This window comes from Saccopteryx leptura, chromosome 1, assembly GCF_036850995.1.
Source record: "Saccopteryx leptura isolate mSacLep1 chromosome 1, mSacLep1_pri_phased_curated, whole genome shotgun sequence".
In the NCBI taxonomy this organism is placed as follows: domain Eukaryota; kingdom Metazoa; phylum Chordata; class Mammalia; order Chiroptera; family Emballonuridae; genus Saccopteryx; species Saccopteryx leptura.
In genome coordinates this window covers 452,033-471,730 of record NC_089503.1, presented here as the reverse complement: position 1 = coordinate 471,730, position 19,698 = coordinate 452,033, and the positions used below count along the sequence as shown (strand labels likewise).

General features: G+C 52.6%; 2 protein-coding genes across 2 annotated transcripts; one reads left to right on the top strand and one right to left on the bottom strand.

The window, feature by feature from the left end:
• The first annotated feature begins 12,893 nt into the window (after positions 1 to 12,893).
• Positions 12,894 to 14,046, top strand: LOC136392694 (interferon-induced transmembrane protein 3-like). The gene is made up of 2 exons (XM_066365186.1): positions 12,894 to 13,217; positions 13,750 to 14,046. The coding sequence occupies exons 1-2, from the start codon at positions 13,035 to 13,037 to the stop codon at positions 13,930 to 13,932; spliced, it is 366 nt and encodes a 121-aa protein (XP_066221283.1). The 5' UTR covers positions 12,894 to 13,034; the 3' UTR covers positions 13,933 to 14,046.
• A 3,399-nt stretch (positions 14,047 to 17,445) lies between these two features.
• LOC136388510 (interferon-induced transmembrane protein 3-like) lies at positions 17,446 to 18,563 on the bottom strand. Its single transcript, XM_066360334.1, has 2 exons — positions 18,278 to 18,563; positions 17,446 to 17,689 (listed from the first exon to the last, which is right to left on the bottom strand). The coding sequence occupies exons 1-2, from the start codon at positions 18,461 to 18,463 to the stop codon at positions 17,543 to 17,545; spliced, it is 333 nt and encodes a 110-aa protein (XP_066216431.1). The 5' UTR covers positions 18,464 to 18,563; the 3' UTR covers positions 17,446 to 17,542.
• Between the last annotated feature and the right edge of the window lie 1,135 nt (positions 18,564 to 19,698).

Genomic DNA, 19,698 nt, shown 5'->3' with positions numbered 1-19,698 from the left:
TTTTGGAGCTACCAGTCCCATGTGCTGCGCCGGCTTTAATAAGTCCGAATTCCTTCATCAAGTTGTCTGGGCGTTTTTTGCCCTCCTTTGATTCCTGCAGTAGGTGCAGGGCAGTTCCCAGAACTCAGTGTGTGCTGCTGAACGCTCCCATCCAGCTCCTGGGGAAATGCTTGGTTTGCAGTGCTCACCACTGCAGGGTTCCAGGGGGGTTAGACCCCACTGTGGCTGATCTCAAGCTTCTGCAGGGCACCACACACCTTCGGCTCTCACTGTAGAACTCAACTTGAAATTTCATTTTGGAAAATTTCATTGTGAAAAGTCAAAATGAAAAAACTACCCTCGGCCCTGGCCGGTTGGCTCAGCGGTAGAATGTCGGTCTGGCGTGTGGGGGACCCGGGTTCGATTCCCGGCCAGGGGACACAGGAGAAGCGCCCATCTGCTTCTCCACTCCTCCCCCTCTCTTTCTTCTCTGTCTCTCTCTTCCCCTCCCGCAGCCAAGGCTCCATTGGAGCAAAGTTGGCCTGGGCGCTGGGGATGGCTCTGTGGCCTCTGCCTCAGGCGTTAGAGTGGCTCTGGTTGCAGCAGAGCATCGCCCCCTGGTGGGCGTGCCGGGTGGATCTTGGTCGGGCGCATGCGGGAGTCTGTCTGACTGCCTCCCCGCTTCCAGCTTCAGGAAAAAAAAAACAAAAACTACCCTCTACACAGATAATGTGTGCACTGTGATTTCATAGACCTGTCTATGCCCACCAGGCACACAGTGCAGAACCAGCCACTGGCCTCGTCCACAGGCGGAGCGCTGGGCAATGTCTTTCAGGTGCCCAGCAAGAGAACACGGTACCCAAGCCTCAAGTCTTCTCTGGATGACACCTGAGGCAGGTGACAGCTGTCCCACAGTATGGGTCCCCTTCTGCCCTGCGGTCCCAACCTGCTCAAACCACTTCCCTGTGGCCCAGGATGGTTCTGACTCACAGGTCACTGGATAGCACAGGACAGGGTGAGGTTGAGTTCCCACCCTCCTTGGCAGGAGTCCCTGCAGTTGGGCTGCAGCCTGGGTCCTGCCTGGGTCCTGTCTCCAGTTCCTCCCTGGCCTGAAACAACTCTGGCTTACCCCACCCCTCTTCCTGACCCACCCTGCCCTTCGGGACTGCCGAGGCACTGTGTACACTGGAGCACTTGCCACGTGCAGGCCTGGACAGAAATAGATTCCAGCCCCCTTTACAGAGGAGCAGAAGGAGGCTCAGAGAAGCTAAGTCATGGCCCAGGTGACACAGCCAGGATGCAGAGCAGCAGCAACTTAACACACAGCCCCCACCTGTTGTCACGCACACACCCAGCCCTGTATCCAAAGAGCACCCACCCAGCAGGTCAGTCAGACATGAACCCCAGTTGGGGTGGCCAGGCCTTGAGGGGCAGGCTGGCCAGGGTCAGAGCCCTGGTTTAGAACACATCTCAGCCCTGCTGCTAGCTGGTCGTGGGATCTGGGGTCCTGGGCACCTTTCTGACCTATAGCTCCTCTATCCACAGAAAGGAAGCAATGACTGGAGCAGGGAGCATGCTGTGAGCACAAGCGGGTGCGGGGGTGGGGGTGAGGGGCACAAGGAGACTCCTGCTCCATCCCGAACGAATCCTGCTCCTCACACACAGCAAAGGCAGCTCAAGGGCCTCCTCTGCCATCTGACTGTGACACTCTGAGTCCCACCTCTCCCCAAACTGCGAAAAGGCCCTGAGGCCTCACTGGGGGAATTTTTTCAATTAGTGGAGTGATAACCCTTAGAGATCCCCAAAGGCCTTGCTCCTAGGCCGTTCAGAAGGTCCGCAGGATAAGGTCAGGAGCCCTGGAGTGCGGGCTCTGGGGTAGGTGGTGGAGAGCAGTGGAAGTAGGTACCGGGTGGGCAACGGTCTGGTCTGTGCTGCCGCTCGTTTCCTGCAAACTGGGGGGGGCACCTGTTCTCCTGCATTTTCGGGAGGACAGAGCGGGAACCTGATTGAGGAAGGTGGAATTTCTCTGCACTTGTGAAGTATTGTTTGACAAGGTAAGTAGGATTCAGCCCCTGAGCTGTGCTGCTGGCCCGGCCACCGAGACTGCAGGCCTGGCCGGACTTAGTCCCTGGATCTGTGAAACGAGGACAGGAAATGAGGACAGGAACCCTTGCCTGCCACCGCACTGACCCCTTCACGGAGCCCTAACTGCCCGGACTGCAAGGCTGTGTGTGGATGGTGCACGCCCCCCACCCCCAAGCCTCCCAGACTGGGTGCCCCCAGCCTCTCTGGCCGACCTCAGGCGCCCTGCCCAGCACTGTTGATGTCTGGGGCTGGCTAGTCTTTGTGGGGGGCTGTCCTGGGCACCGCAGAAACCCCACAGCTTCTCTACCCCCTCCCCCTCTTCCCATTCAATTGTGACAACCAACTTATGTCCTGGAGTAGCCAATGGCCCCTGGGAAGGGGGTGCAAAACGGCTCCCACTTGAAAAAAGAGCCCAGACTGTCTTTTTTTACTGTCTCTGACTCTTTCCTGGATGGGGGTGCCTCAAGATTAGCCTTGGCTGGCTCAGCTCTTCACGTCCCCATACCCCGCATGGAGCCTGACTCTTGGTAAGGGCTCAGGTAACGTTTCCTGAAGGAAGGTGTAAAGCCAGTATCCACGGCCACCATCACAGCAGCCCGGTCCATGCAGGTTCGCATTGGATTCGGACAGTCGGTTAAGAAACAGCGGAGCCAAAAACTGATGGGCCATAGCCTTTAATCCTACCTTGCACCCGGCGGGCAAGTAAAAACATACATTGGGCTCCAAAACCCAATCACACTCAGTGCTCACAACTTATCCGAGTTTCCTAGAATCAAAGGTTTCTAGCTCACCAGCCTTCTTCTCCTCAGTTCCCCATCTCCTTCCTTATCCCAGATACAAACTCTACACAAACTGGCATCTCACTCAGCACTCCACCATCTTGGCTGCTTCTCCTGGCCTCCTCCACGTGGCCTCCTTTAGCTGCTGGCTCTACTCTCTCCGCTTTCTCATGCTAACCTCAGGAACCAAGAGCGCAAACTCTCGTTCCGTCCCCATTTTATAGTGTAGAAATCCAAACCCTTAATCCAATATACATAACAGGGAAGTCTCTAATACAAAGTCACTTCTCTGAGGCATGATAGGATTGTACCACCTCACACCAAAAAGGGTGGGAAAGGCTTAATCCCAAAACCAAGGCTACAAGGATTCTGCTTGCCCCTAGCCCACCCCAACACACATTAATATCACCTGGGCGACTGCCTCCTCGTGTTATCTTTAACAAAGTGAGCATAATACATTTTATCCGCCCAACAGCTATCATTTTTTTTTTTTTTTTACATAGGCAGAGATAGACAGGGACAGACAGATAGGAACGGAGAGAGAGATGAGAAGCATCAATCATTAGTTTTTTTTTTTTCATTGTGCGTTGCGACTTCTTAGTTGTTCATTGATTGCTTTCTCATATGTACCTTGACCGCGGGCCTTCAGCAGACCAAGTAACCCCTTGCTGGAGCCAGCGACCTTGGGTCCAAGCTGGTGAGCTTTTTGCTCATGCCAGATGAGCCCGCGCTCAAGCTGGCGACCTCGGGGTCTCGAACCTGGGTCCTTCCGCATCCCAGTCCGACGCTCTATCCACTGCACCACCACCTGGTCAGGTAGGCCATCATCTTCAATCCTAGCTTGTACCTGGTGGGCAAGTAAAAACACACACTGGGCTCCAAAACCCACTCATTCAGTGCTCACAAAGCTACTGACTTATCCGAATTTCCAAGAATTAAAGGTTTCTAGCTCACTAGCCTTATTTACCTCTGTTCCCCATATCCTTCCTTCTCTCTGCACAAACTCTGCACAAACTGGCTTCTCACTCAACACTCCGCCATCTTGGCTGCTTCTCCTGGCCTCCTCCATGTGGCCTCCTTCTGTTCTCCTCTCTGCTCTGTCCTCTAATGTTAATCTCAGGAACCAAGAGAGAAAGCTCCCATTCTGCCCCCATTTTATAGTATAGAAATCAAAACCTTTAATCCAATATACAAAATAGGGAAGTCTCTAATACAAAGTCACTTCTCTGAGGCATGATGGGATTGTACCACCCCACATCAAAAAGGGTGGGAAAGGCTTAGTCCTAAAACCAAGCTCCAGGCTACAAGGATCCTGCCTGCCCACAGCCCGCCCCCAACACATATTAATATCACCTGGGCAACGGCCTCCACGTGGGCAATGCCATCTTTAACAAAGTGAGCATAATATATTTTATCTGCCCAACAGAAGGGAAGAAGGAACAGACCACCAATGTGAGCCCCAGCCATGCCTGTGCTGGTGACATGTGGGAGCCTCATCTGAGAAGCCCACTGTGTGCGGGTGCCGCTAAGCACCGAACGCCGATGAGCTCGGCAGTGACAACGGCTTCCCAGGGCTCCTCCCCGTCGTCCCTTCACCCTGGACACAGGGTCTCTGCCACGGTGGCCGTGGGCAGGAGACAAGTCGGCCCCAGGTGTTATGAGGCCCAAAGCTCACACAGTTGTCAGCTCTCTTACAGAAGAGAACACGAACGTACAGAAACAAAATTCACATGAAAGTGAACGTTGACTTCGAGACAAATGACAAGCTTTAAAAATCTGACAGATACCAAAATACATAAAACACAGGAAAACATGAACAGTTTATTCATGAATTGGCTGTCTGGTCCATCCCATAATACTTGTTCCATCCCTTTTTGCCTGCATACTTGGTGGTCACCTCAGTGTGTGACCTTTTCCTTTTTTTTTTTTTTTTTTTTTACACAGAGACAGAGAGTCAGAGACAGAGATAGACAGGGACAGACAGGAACGCAGAGAGATGAGAAGCATCAATCATTAGTTTTTCGTTGTGACACCTCAGTTGTTCACTGATTGCTTTCTCATATGTGCCTTGACCGGGAGCCTTCAGCAAACCGAGTAACCCCTTGCTTGAGCCAGCGACCTTGGGTCCAAGCTGGTGAACTTTTGCTCACACCAGATGAGCCCGCGCTCAAGCTGGCACGACCTCGGGGTCTCGAACCTGGGTCCTCCGCATCCCAGTCCGACGCTCTATCCACTGTGCCACCGCCTGGTCAGGCGCTTTTTTTTTTTTTTTTTTTTGAGAGAGAGAGAGAGAGAAAAAGGGAGAGATGGGGGAGCAAAGTCCTACCCACTGGGGATTGAGCTGTGGCATCCTTGGGAAAATTATGCCAGCATCCGGGGACTGGACCGGGACCTCAGCGCTCTGGGAGGACGCTCTAGCCACTGCGTCCCTGGCCAGAGCAGCATGTGGCACATTATCCTAGGTCTGGTGGAAGGCAGCGCTCTTTCTTCCAGGGTGGTTGATTGAAATTGGTTTTTTCTTGCCGCGTGCTCTGCCTGCCACGCAGAGAATGCGCCCTGTGCCCTGAACGGCAGCAGATGGGGTCAGTTCTGTTTCATAAGATTCCTTTTTGGAAAACATCATTTCTAACTGTGCGCGGTGTGCGGCGAAAAGCGCTTCCGCCGACGGATGGCCGGAACACAGAGCGCTCCGCGCTGCGCTCTACGGGGTCCCCTCCTGCAAATCGGCTCACAGATGCCAAAGGGCTGATCTGGGTCTGAGTCTTCAGCTATAAAGGCGACAGAGTGAGGACACAGGCAGCCCACTGCCCCTGAAAGATAAGCTCAATGTTATTCACAGACCCCTAGAAATGAGGGCCACGGGGGTGGGGGGAGGGCGGGAGGAGAGGGGAAGGAAAGGTGGGTGGAGGAAACTGGTTACAATGGGTTGGTTTGAATAGCTCCAGCGGGTATGGGCTGCACCTGGCCCTGGGGAACACTGGCGGGGTCTGTCAATGGATAAGAGGCTGGCTCAGAATGTGGATTATAGGGTAGGTGTGAACCATGTCAGTTGCTCCTTTGGCCTTATGACTAACGGAGACCAAACAGACAGATGGAGAACCGGAAAGAAGGCAGGACAAGGAAGAGCCAGCTGGCGGGCAGGTGTGGGAGGGGTGTGGGAGGGTGAGCTTGGGCCATTCATTCCTCTGGCCTCCTCCCTTCCCAGCAGTAGTAACTCCGTCTTCCTCTTCCCGAAACTGTAAGTGCTCTCGGCAACCAAGTCACGTCCCCATGTTACTATGTTGAAAATGCAAGGTGTGTGATCATTTCAACAGACACGGAAGAAGTGCCCCATCCCCATAAAATTCAACTTCCGTTTGGTGGTCAAATCCGTTTGTAAAATGTGATTTTTATGCTTGCTTGCTTGCTTGCAGTTTGCATTGGGGGTTGGGCAGCACCAGGTATACCTGGTCTGTGAAATTGCAAATTGCATTCCTGCTTGGGAGGGGCTGTTGTTTTGCTAACGTTTGCTGGAGGAGAGGTTTTTGGTGCCAGAAAACTTTGCAAAGAGAGAGAAGAAGGAGGAGAAAGAAGCTACGTTTGCAGAGAGAGCAGAGAGAATGCAGAGTGCTGAGGGAGAAGCCATGTTGGCAGGGAAGGGGGAGGTGTGTAGATGGGGGAACCGCAGCTGAGGGGCTTTGCAAGCCCCGCTGAGACTGGTGAGGCCTTTGACTCGAGGAGGAACCGGAGAAGAGTCTCCTGGTTGTGGAACCAGAAGGAAGTGTTTTCCCTGTGTGTTTGCTCGTCAGCCGGTGCGTGACTTTAATAAAGGAATGGCCCACCATTTTTTTGGCTCCACTGTCTCTTGACTGTCTGCCTGAATTCAATAAGAACCTGCATCTGCATGGTCATGACAATGGTGGCCTCTGGCCTTGCACCTGTTATTAAAGAAATGACTCAGCTGTTTAGGAAGGAAAGGGAACACTGGTGATCTCATAAAAACCTCAGGGAGTAATCGAGTTAATGGGAAGTGGACACAAAGACGCCCACTGGCACCACCACCGGAAGTCAGTGTGGATGTGGCTGGTGGGTGGGGACGGTTTGTAAAGAAAGACACGACTCTGTCTTTATGTGCAGATGATACAACCGGGTGTGTGGAGGCGTCAAGAGAATCTACAAAGACACTACGGCCGTTAATGGGGAGTTTAGCCAAATTGTTGGATTCAAAAATCTTTGCACAAGATTCAGTTTTAATTCTATATATTAGCAACTATGTCAAAAAATAAAATTTCATAAATAGACATTATTTGTAACAGCATCAAAAACCCAGGAGTAATGCACAACATAACTGTAAGAAAAATCATAAAACATGACACTAGGGAACAATTTTTTTTTTTCTGTTGCATGAAGTTTTAGAACTGTTTCTATATATTTCTGCATCACTGATTCAAAATCTGAAATCTGTTTTGTGGTGCATGCTCTAGTTTTTATGCAATTTTAATTTCTTTTTGTTACAGTTGATGGCATGCATTGGTTTTTAAATTGGAGTTAAAGGGCCACGACTCTTGGATTGAACATAACCACAAGGCAGTTAATGTTTTACAAACATCACTTTTACATAATTGTAGTTGTTTTTAAATGTAAAAAATTATCTGATAAAAACACCTTCTTATTTTGTTTTAAGATTGAATCATGGCTTCTTGAGTAGGCGTAAATGTAGGAACAGTCCTGACACCTTCTGTTATATATGTGGCTGTTACACACTTCAACGTCAAAAGCACAATATTTCATCATTTGTGACACGTGCATATATTGCCTATTTTCAAGTTTCCCTTGGTGATCATATTGTGTGTCATAATTGTGAGAAAATGATTCGTTACTGGACAAAAGGAAAACGCAAAGAAATGCCTTTCGGTATTCCTACGGTTTGGTAAGAACCTAAGGACCACAGCAGTGACTGTTATTTCTGTCTGATCCATACAAAGGGCATCGGCAAGAAAATACGGCATATGATTGCATATCCTAATATTCCTTCAGTAATACGACCTATCCCACACTCTGAGACACTCCCGGTTCCAGTTTTCAATGGTTTTATTTCTTCTAAGGACGAAGAAAGTGAACATGGTGATCAAGTGTATTTTGATAACATGCATGAGGAAATGGTTGTAGAATCTGAAGGGTTTTCTTCTGATGCCAAGCAGTCATTAACCCCTCAGCAGTTTAGCCAACCCAAATTGAATGACTTAGTAAGAATGATCTAAAAATTGTCCTCGACTTTCTGAAGTATGAGGAGCATAACTGGATCATTCTGTGGATCTTAAAATGGTAAATTTCCTGCTAGGACAACAGAGAGGTTTTATGAAGTATCCTTGCTTTCTGTGTTTGTGGGACAGCCGAGCTCAGGAGAAACACTGGACACAGAAGGAGTGACCGAAACATGAAGCTCTGGAAGTAGAGATGCAAAATATTGTGAATGAACCTGTAGTTAATCGAGACAGGATCATTTTTCCCCCACTTCACATCAAACTTGGCTTAATGAAGCAGTTTCTTCAGGCTTTGAATAGAGAAAGTGAATGCTTTTAACATATTATTTCTGCTTTTTCTGCCTTGTCTTTCAAGAAGATAAAAGCAGGTGTATTTGATGGACCTCAAATTCGAACCCTCATACGGGATGAAGAATTTGCCAGGAAGATGAATAAGAAGGAGAAAGCAGCATGGAAGTCTTTTGTGGCAGTTACAAAAAACTTCCTTGGCAACAAAAAAGCAGAAAACTATGAACTCCTCGTTCAAAGGATGCTGTTGGCTTTCTGTAACATTGGATGTAATATGAGCATTAAGACTCACTTCCTGAACAGTCACCTTGATAAGTTTCCCGAAAAGCTTGGAGCTGTTAGTGATGAGCAGACTACTGCTGGAGCATCAAACGAGATTGTCCTTAACAAGTACACAAACGCAAGAGCTACAAACGCAAATTTTTGCCTGAATAAAATTTATATAAGTTTTGCACAAATTTTATGATTAAAATAAGTGTTTTAATATGTTCTATTTCACCTGACCAGGCAGTGGTGCAGTGGATAGAGCATTGGACTGGGATGCGGAGGACCCAGGTTCGAGACCCCAAGGTTGCCAGCTTGAGCGCAGGCTCATCTGGTTTGAGCAAAGCTCACCAGCTTGGACCCAAGGTTGCTGGCTCGAGCAAGGGGTTACTTGGTCTGCTGAAGGCCCGCGGTCAAGGCACAAATGAGAAAGCAATCAATGAACAACTAAGGTGTCGCAACAAAAAACTAATGATTGATGCTTCTCATCTCTCTGCGTTCCTGTCTGTCTGTCCCTATCTATCCCTCTCTCTGACTCTCTCTCTGTCTCTATATATAAAAAAAAAAAGTTCTATCTCGAAATTGTAGACAAATTCTGATGCAATCATATCTTTTAGTGTATTAGTGTATTTACTGCATTATATAAATTATTATATTTTCACAAAGATGATGCCCAAGAAGACATCCTACTTCCTTATGTTAAACTACATGTTGAAAATTTTACAGTAAGATGAAAACCTAGAGTCTTGAATTGCAAAGAAACTGTAGCTTACAGAGAAAAACTAATGTCAGATTTGAGATCAGCACACTCGAGTTAGGTAAAAACAAGTGTTTCTGTGGATGCAACAAAAAATTTTCCCCCGTGTAATCAGTGACATTGAAGAAGGTGCAAATAAATGGAGATGCCAAGTTCATGGCTTAGAAGACTCACTTATAACCTTGCCTGGATACTTTGGTTGCTTAGAGCATTGTCCCAAAGCGCAGAGGTTGCTGGTTCAATTCCCCATCAGGGCACCTACAGAAACAGAATGATATTCCTGTTTCTCACTCTCTCTCCCTTCCTCTCTCTCTAAAATAAATAAATAAATAAATAAATAAATAAATAAATAAATAAGCAAAATTAAATATTAAAGAAAACCCACAATATTAAATAATAATAATAAAAGAAGACTCAATATAGATTCTGCCAGATTCATTCATTCATTCTTTCTGAACTGATGGGTAGAAACAGAAAAGTGACTGGCTGGTGGCTCAGTGGGTAGAGCGTCAGCCGGTGTACAGACATCCTGTTGTAAAGTACCTTCCACCGGGTTTATGTAGAGACACCAAGTCCAAATGAATTTTTAAGGAGGAAAAGGAGGAGGTGGGGAAGATGACACAATCCATTAGCAAGTTTATAACATTCGTCTCTAGGAGTTATAAAAAATATTCCTACACATCAAAACTTACAAGGTAAGAGAATAGTGGAAAAATGTTGTTTTACGTATTAAAAGACATTCCCAAATCTTCTAGTGTTGGCTGGCCATCCCTTTGTCCAGAGGTATATACATTAACCTACATTAACCGTAGGCCTTCAGGAAGGGAGGGGAGCCCGCGTGGGGCCAAGGCACAAGCGTTTGTGATGACCCATTAAAGAAGGAGAGAAGCCCTGGCTGGTTGGCTCAGCGGTAGAGCGTCGGCCTGGCGTGTGGGGGACCCGGGTTCAATTCCCAGCCAGGGCACATAGGAGAAGCGCCCATTTGCTTCTCCACCCCCCCCCTCCTTCCTCTCTGTCTCTCTCTTCCCCTCCCGCAGCCGAGGCTCCATTGGAGCAAAGATGGCCCGGGCGCTGGGGATGGCTCCTTGGCCTCTGCCCCAGGTGCTAGAGTGGCTCTGGTCGCAACAGAGCGACCCCCCGGGAGGGGCAGAGCATCGCCCCTTGGTGGGCAGAGCGTCGCCCCTGGTGGGTGTGCCGGGTGGATCCCAGTCGGGCGCATGTGGGAGTCTGTCTGACTGTCTCTTCCCATTTCCAGCTTCAGAAAAATACAAAAAAAAAAAGGAGAGAAAGGGAAAGGCTTCCTGAATCTCTCTTCCTCACAGGTGCGGGGGGAGGGAGGGAACCCGAGGTTCCTTTCCGCTTCCACTCAAAACCCAGCACAAAATCTCTCTATTGACAACACTGTGCTGTCGTCCACCCTGAGGTGGAGCAGATCACACACAAGTATAACAATTATATTGACAATATCTCTCTGTATGCTTAGCCCAAATCATAAAATGCCCTTTCAGCTTCCTAGTCAAAGGGAGTTTCCTACACAGTCTGTCTCTGCAAGCCAGGAAACTCCCACATTCCTCTCCCCTCACGCCCTACAGACAGGAGAGGACAAGAAACCTGACCCAATGGGACAAGGGTCTGTGTGTGTGTGCCGGTCCTCGGGGGACCACCACACGGAGGTGGGGTTGCGGCGTCTGAACTTGGGGGGAAAGAAACCCCCATACTGAGTCCAGGTGTATGTTGTAGCTGTCTAGGGAGGAGGAGAAGGGGGGACCTTTGGCTGTGGTGGCCCCCTCATGGATCTGGAAGTGGGGGGGCCGTTTGATGAAAAAGTACAGCACCCCATCCCCAAAGCCTGGTCCTAATTTCCTGATCAGACCCTCTCTGTTTTCTAATTTTTTATTTTTTTTATTTTTATTTTTTTGTATTTTTCTGAAGCTGGAAACGGGGAGAGACAGTCAGACAGACTCACGCATGCGCCCGACCGGGATCCACCCGGCACACCCACCAGGCAGCGACGCTCTGCCCACCAGAGGGCGATGCTCTGCCCCTCCGGGGGGGGGGGGGGTTCGCTCTGTTGCGACCAGAGCCACTCTAGCACCTGGAGCAGAGGCCAAGGAGCCATCCCCAGCGCCCGGGCCATCTTTGCTCCAATGGAGCCTTGGCTGCAGGAGGGGAAGAGAGAGACAGAGAGGAAAGGGGGGGGGGTGGAGAAGCAAATGGGCGCTTCTCCTATGTGCCCTGGCTGGGAATTGAACCCGGGTCCCCCGCACGCCAGGCTGACGCTCTACCGCTGAGCCAACCGGCCAGGGCCTAATTTTTTTTTTTTTAATTAAGTGAGAGCAGGGGAGGCAGAGAGACAGACTCCTATAATCCCTCTAAAGGGCAATGCTCTGCCCATCTGACACATTGCTCCATTGCTCAGAAACTGAGCTATTTTTAACACCTGAGGCCAGAGGTCACCAGAGAGCCATCCTCAGTGCCTGAGGCCAATTTGCTGGAGCCAATCAAACCATGGCTGCTGGAGGGAGGAGAGAGAGAGAGAGAGAGAAAGAGGGGAGGGGGAGTGGAGAAGCAGATGGGCACTTCTCCTGTGTGTCCTGACCAGGAATTGAACCCAAGATGTTCATAGCCGGGCTGATGCTCTACCACTGAACCAACCAGCCAAGGCCTGTTTCCTATTATTTTGTTTAAATAAAATCTTCTGCAGTCTCAGAAGAACTTGAAAATGGCTGTGATACAACATTTGCATTACAGTTATCCCGGCTTTCTGTGAACCCTGTGACCACACTCAAAAAAACAACAACAAAAAACACTCAAGATCAGAAGACACTGCAGACCATGCCACCGTGGGACCACCTGTCCTCAGGTGAACAGCTCCTCAAAGCGACACGGCCACCTTTCTGCAGCGCTCGCCCCAGGTTCTAAGCGCACACAGTGGTAGAACGTGCAGAATAGATTCTCGCCCCAGAACTATTAACAGAGGACATCCATCGCCGGTGCCTCAGAGCACAGGCGACGTGCCACACTTAACGTCTACGCGGACTAGGACCCAACGGTAGTCTGTCTGTTCCTAAGTATTTCGTATCTCTTTGTGTCAGTCGTTTTCAAACTTGAGAATCAGAATTATCTGGGTGATTTCTTTAAAACAGACGCTGGGGCAGAGGCTCAGATTGGCTAGGTCTGTTTACAAGGAGCTCAGCAGCTGCGACGAGGTCCCCGGCGGTGGTGACGTGGCCGGTTAGAGACCCTACTTGAGACAGCTTCTGCGCTGTAAAAAAAAAAATTAAAAATTAAAATGTTAAATTTTAGATAAAATAAAGAGAGTCTATGAATTCATAATCTGATTAATTATTAGCTCGGGCGTTCTTCCCAGCAAGGTCAGAACTTTTGGCCTCTGTTCTGTTCCACCCCGGAGAACAAGGCCATAAAGTTTTATCAGACACCCATTCATTTCTTCAACCCTCCTAAATAACCAGTCAATTATAACAGCTCACACACACCAGGAAGTAGACACCTCCTGAGAGATCAAAACTGCCCTGGAGAGGGAGCAGCCCGGATCACTGTCCAGCCACCTCGGGCTCCTCAGGTCTTCGCTTCAGGACGCTTCCACCTTGAAGCGACACCTGCCCCCTGAAACCGAGGATGAACAGGCAGAGCCAGGTGGCCACTGGGTGGGCGCCCCAGAACTCAGGGCCCGTGATGTCCACCGTGGTCAACATCCAGACCGAGACCGTAGTACAGGACCACATCGTCTGGTCGCTGTTCAACACGATCTTCTTCAACCCCTGCTGCCTGGGCTTCGTGGCCTTTGCCTACTCAGTGAAGGTGGGTGCGTGGGGCTGCGTCAGAGACTGTGTGTGAGCCCGCAGAGGTCTCCTGCCCGGATGGCCCCTGGGACTGGGGACTCCCCATGAGAGTCCGCGGGGGGAGGGCTGTATGCCCGTGCGTGCAGAGGGGAGGGTCACCTATGTCTCCACCACCCCAGGAGCCCTCCTTTCCAGCCTAATTAGAGAAATTATGTCCTTCACACATCCATCTCAGACCTCAAGTCTGGTCCAGAAAAAGGAAAAGGTCCTCAAAGACGCTGCCCCATGTGGGGTGAGAGGCCAGCAGAGGGGCCAGGGCAGGGGGAGGAGGAGCCCTGGGGCCCCTGGAGAGGCTGGGAGTCTGGGAGGGAAGGGCCCACCTGGCGCTGTCCTGCTCTGGCCCAGGGTCGGGGAGGGGAGGGCCCCTGATCTGGCTGAAGGGCAGGTGGAGGTGGTCTGGGCAGGGACCAGCCAGGGCAGGACCTCAGTCATAGCACCTGGATCTCCCCAGGACCCGCTCCAAGCCCTCCTCCCCATCTCTTCTCCCCCAGTCTAGGGACCGGAAGATGGTGGGCGACGTGATGGGGGCGCAGAGCTACGCGTCCACCGCCAAGTGCCTGAACATCATTGCCCTGGTCCTGGGCATCTTGGTGATCATTGGGTTCATTGTTCTCCTGGCGCTCATGCTCCCGGCGGTCTTCCAGGTGACGGCGAAGGTCGTTCAGGACGGCTGAGGCGAAGAGTCGCTGCCCACGGCGGGCGGACCAAGGCCTCCCCGCCCACTGCGGGCCCTGCCGCTGGGGCCCAGCCTGCAACTGACCGTAATAAAGTGCAATTTCATGTAAGAATACTGACACTTCCTGGGCAGGGGCCACTGCAGAGCCCCCAGCTTGCCCCTGGGACTGAGCCCACTCGCACACCTGCTGGTTGCTCGGGTCAGGCCAGCACCTTCTCCAATGTTCCCGGGTTCTGGCCTTCTGCTGGGATCAGCAGCTGGACTGGGGTTTATGGAGGGGGTTTCCTCTTTACCCATGTCTGAGCCCTGACCCAAGGGGCGCTGGGTCAAGGACTCCCTGGCCCTGAGGACAAGCTTTCTGACTGTGGATTAGCTGGGAGCAGTGGTGTTGGTGAGCGTGGCTTTCTGACTGTGGATTAGCTGGGAGCAGTGGTGTTGGTGAGCGTGGCTTTCTGACTGTGGATTAGCTGGGAGCAGTGGTGTTGGTGAGTGTGGCTTTCTGACTGTGGATTAGCTGGGAGCAGTGGTGTTGGTGAGCGTGGCTTTCTGACTGTGGATTAGCTGGGAGCAGTGGTGTTGGTGAGTGTGGCTTTCTGACTGTGGATTAGCTGGGAGCAGTGGTGTTGGTGAGCGTGGCTTTCTGACTGTGGATTAGCTGGGAGCAGTGGTGTTGGTGAGCGTGGCTTTCTGACTGTGGATTAGCTGGGAGCAGTGGTGTTGGTGAGCGTGGCTTTCTGACTGTGGATTAGCTGGGAGCAGTGGTGTTGGTGAGCGTGGCATGGGGGGGGGCCTCTGGGAGGCCATGGTGTTTGCACGGAGGGTGCAGGGGTGGAGCTCGGGCCCCGAAGCCCTTCCTGAGTGGTCCCCCCATCACTCTGTCCTGTTGCTGTCTCTCCTAGCCCAGCAGCTCTGTCCTTGCTCCTCTGCCAGGAGGCAGGGGCACCCAGGGGCCAGAGGGACAGAGCTCTCAGCCCTGAAGGACAGGAACCCTGAGGGGAAGGACCAATCTTTTCACCAAACCAGCTAGGCCTGCCGGCAGGAGCCGCTGTCAGTGCCCAGGAAGGGCCTGGCCCGCTGGTGGGATGCGAACAATTTAACAAACCAGTTCTCGGCCCTATGGCCGTTTTAAGTCTAAAAAAAGATATCCCGAAAGGTAGTTTATTGTTCTATGCATTTAATACTTAAATAAGAACAATAGAAGAAGTACACAAAACTGGATTATGTTATAAGAAAGTTTTAAAATATTAATGAAAAACTATTAAATAATACCTGACAAGAACAACAAAACTGTTATTTAAAATGCTTCCATATTGCTTTTTTTTTTTTCAGAGACAGAAAGAGAGTCAGAGAGAGGGATAGATAGGGACAGACAGACAGGAACTGAGAGATTAGATGCATCAATCATCAGTTTTTTGTTGCAACACCTTAGTTGTTCATTGATTGCTTTCTCATATGTGCCTTGACCGCGGGCCTTCAGCAGACCGAGTAACCCCTTGCTCGAGCCAGCGACCTTGGGTCCAAGCTGGTGAACTTTGCTCAAACCAGATGAGCCCACACTCAAGCTGGCGACCTTGGGGTCTCAGCTTGAGTCCTCTGCATCCCAGTCCGACGCTCTATCCACTGTGCCACCGCCTAGTCAGGCTTAATATTGCCTTTTTTTTTTTTTTTGTATTTTTCTGAAGTTGGAAACAGGGAGGCAGTCAGACAGACTCCTGCATTCGCCTGACTGGGATCAACCCAGCATGCCCACCAGGGGACGATGCTCCGCCCATCTGGGGTGTTGCTCTGTTGCAACCAGAGCCATTCTAGCAACTGAGGCAGAGGCCATGGAGCCATCCCCAGCGCCCGGGCCATCTTTGTTCCAATGGAGCCTTGGCTGCCGGGAGGGGAAGAGAGAGACAGAGAAGAAGGAGAGGGGGAGGGGTGGAGAAGCAGATGGGCGCTTCTCCTGTGTGCCCTGGCTGGGAATCGAACCCGGGACTCCTGCATGCCAGGACAATGCTCTACCACTGAGCCAACCAGCCAGGGCTACCATATTGCTTCTTGATTGGCATCCTCACTTGCATTTTTTTTTTCACCTTCGCACGGAATGAACACGACCACGGGTGCTTAGAATGCGCTGTTGCACGGATGAATGTTTAAAGAGAGTCAGGAAGGTCAGTGTGTGATTTCCACATCGGGTGGCTGCCCAGGCGCCCGCCTTAGAGAGAACCCTGATGACAAGTGCGATTTTAACAACCGGTTTCACCGAACTCAACAAAACATCAGGTATCGGTTCTGCCGAACGGGTGAGAACTGGCTGAACCCCACCGCTGGTCTCTACACTGGTCTCTACACTGGTCTCTACACTGGTCTCTAGCCACTGGTGACCCCAGACTTTCAGTTTGAGCCTCTGCCCGGGCCTGGAAGCTGTCCTTAGCTTGACCGCCAATGCCCTGCACAGTCACCCTTGAGAGGCCAGAGAAGTCCAGGTGGCCACAGGTTGGCGTCAGGGAGGTGGACACATTTCTACATGAGCCCTGCCCTTTGGAGACCTGGGCTCGCCTGGGTTTCAGCTGTGGGGAGAGGTCAGTCCTGCTGGGTCTGGTCTGTGGTCAGCAGTTCTTCCTGTGGCTTCTCCGCACCAAGAAGGGATGGACTGCCTAAACCTCCACACCCGCTTTGTACAATAGACAACCCTTGCAGCACCCAACTCCTGGGCCACACAGGGGGTGTGTTTTGTCTGTGGGCGGGCCAGGCTTCTCACACAAGGGTGTCCCTGTCCCCAGGAGTCTCACATCTGAGCAGGAGAAGGCTCAGGACTGGGGAAGCCGCTTCTACAGGAGGGGGAGGTTGGCAAACAGGGCACCCTCACGAGTTCCGGTGGTTTATCCTGGGGGCCCCAACCTGCCTGCCACCCGCTGGAGTCAGGGCGCTGCCGTGGAGTCAGATAAGAGGTTGAGGGTGGGGAGTGGGGAAGAGCCACAGCTGGGGTCCGGGGTACAGGGAGGAAGGGGCAGGCCATGGCGGCCCCAGCTCCCAACGCTCCTGCCCCACTGCTTGTAGGTAGCACCCTTTAGTGCCCACACGTCTGGAAACACGGACAGAACCAGGTACGGAGCCTATTTCCAGGTCAGGCCTGGGGTTTCTTCTCCACCTGAAGAGCAGGGAACCCCTGGGTTCTCTCCACACGCGGCCTGTGGGCCCCCCCCCAGTCCTGCCCCCTGCAGCCTTCTGAAGCTGAGGGGGCCCTTGGGGGCCAAGGACCTTCTGGACCAGGACCACCATTCCCCAAAGGAACCAAACCTGGCTCAGGCTTCAAACCGCTGGAGAAAAGAAACTTTCATTCCGAATTCTTTTCCACCCCAGATTCTTCTCCACGTGTTGCCTGGGTCCCGGGTGCAGGCAGGGCCTGAGGACACGCTTCACCCCAGTTCCAGAGCAGCCAGTAGGTGGGACGGGGGGGTGGGCTCAGTCTCAGGGGCAGGTGGGACTCTCAGCAAGACCCCGTCCCCAGGTAAAAACAGAGCACTGTCACATACAAGTCCTTTATTGAATTCCATTGTAGACACGTGTGCGTATAAACAGCTGTGGAAAGGGTGACGCCCTCAGGCGATGGGCAGCTAGAATCATTTGAATGTACCAACGACAAAATAAATAATCAAAATGATGGCCACAAGGAGGCCCAGGACCAGGGCCACGATGTTCAGGAGCTTGGCGGTGGACGCGTAGCTCTGCGCCCCGATCACGTCGCCCACCATCTTCCGGTCCCTAGACTGGGGGAGAAGAGATGGTGAGGGGGGCTTGGAGGGGGTCCTGGGAAGATCCAGGTGCTGTGACTGAGGTCCTGCCCTGGCTGGTCCCTGCCCAGACCACCTCCACCTGCCCTTCAGCCAGATCAGGGGCCCTCCCCTCCCCGACCCTGGGCCAGAGCAGGACAGCGCCAGGTGGGCCCCTGCCTCACAGACTCTCGGCCTCTCCAGGGGCCCCAGGGCTCCTCCTCCCCCTGCCCTGGCCCCTCTGCTGGCCTCTCACCCCACATGGGGCAGCGTCTTTGAGGACCTTTTCCTTTTTCTGGACCAGACTTGAGGTCTGAGATGGATGTGTGAAGGACATAATTTCTCTAATTAGGCTGGAAAGGAGGGCTCCTGGGGTGGTGGAGACATAGGTGACCCTCCCCTCTGCACGCACGGGCATACAGCCCTCCCCCCGCGGACTCTCACTGGGAATGAACCCCCACCCGACCCACAGGCACTGATACCCAGGAGAGTACTCTCAGGAGGAGTCCCCAGTCCCAAGGGCCATCCGGGCAGGAGACCTCTGCGGGCTCACACACAGTCTCTGACGCAGCCCCACGCACCCACCTTCACTGAGAAGGAGAAGGCCACGAAGCCCAGGCAGCAGGGGTTGAAGAAGATCGTGTTGAACAGCGACCAGACAATGTAGTCGGGCATGACCGTCTCGGGCTGGATGTGGACCACGGTGGACATCATGGGCCTTGAGTTCTGGGGCGCCTCCATCATGCCCACCTCGTTGTCCTCCTTGATCATCTCTGGCTTTGGGGAGCAGGCGCTGCTTGTGGTGGGGAAGGTGGACGCCGTCCGGTGCAGAGACGCGGGCAGTGTGGGTACATATGCTGGGACAGTGCTCAGGGCCCCTCCCTCCCCAGGGGAGACCTGACTTCTCAGAAATGTGTATTTCTTGAGGATTTCAAAATCCACGATTTGCTCTGGTCACTAGGAGGGTGGACGAAACCCATGAGCGGCGGGTGACACAATAACAATTAGGAGGAAGTCCCGTGAGTGAAGTATACGTTCTCTGTTCCCGTCACTCAAGCCAGGTTTTGTCTCCTCCGCAAGGGATGTGGGGGGGCCCCCGGAGTCACCCCGTCCTTCCCACCCCAGGCCCAGCCTGGGCAGGGGTCACTGTCCCCATGCAGGACCCTTCCTAGTTGTCACACAGACTCCACACTCCAGCCCCAGAGGCAGTGCCAGCCCACACACAGCCCACCCCTCCCCTGTCCCAGGCCTCTTCTCCACAGTCCACACCCCACATGGGGCGGGGTGCCTCCCGGCTGCACCCCAGGGCCCAGGAGCCCCTGCTGTCTGTCCCATGGGAGCCCACAGCCCCTCTCTGGAGGCTGCCTTGTGAACAAGGATACGGGCACTGCTGACACCAGGGGACAGCTGGGCGGGGGAGGGGCGAGTCGGCAGCAGCTCGTGCCACCCCCCTCTCTCCTTCTTCCTTCCTGTCCCTCGTCATTGTGCAAAGGTGTCGTCGCTGTGGTTACGGGACCAGCTCAAGGCGGGCAGGATGACTCTTGTCCTCAGGCCCTGGGCCCTTTCTCATGAAGAGGGTCAGGCCAGCTGAGGAGCCAGGACCCAGCTCTTTCAAGACAAGAAGTCCAGTTGTGCCCGTTGCCACCGGCAGGTCTTACCTGCAGGGAGGAAGTGTGGGATGCCGATGGCCCAGCCTGGACTGTCTCTCGGGGCCCACGTCTTCACTCTGGCAGCCCAGTTGGGTCAAGGCTCGAAACCAGCCGGCCAGTGCCCCCAGGGACCCCCCATGTGGCCCCAGAGGTCAGGGTCCCTGTCACCGGGCCTCCTCCAAGTTTCCAGATTCTGATCAGATGAGGGTCTTTCCTGGGTCCCTCAGTGTGTCAGCTGCTTCCTGCCGGTGTCACTTGCAGCCATTCCTATGTGACATGGTCCTGTTGAAATAGCTGGGGTGGCTCGTGCTCCTCTGGACCCCACTGACCCAGAGGCGGTCCTGACCGACAGAACCC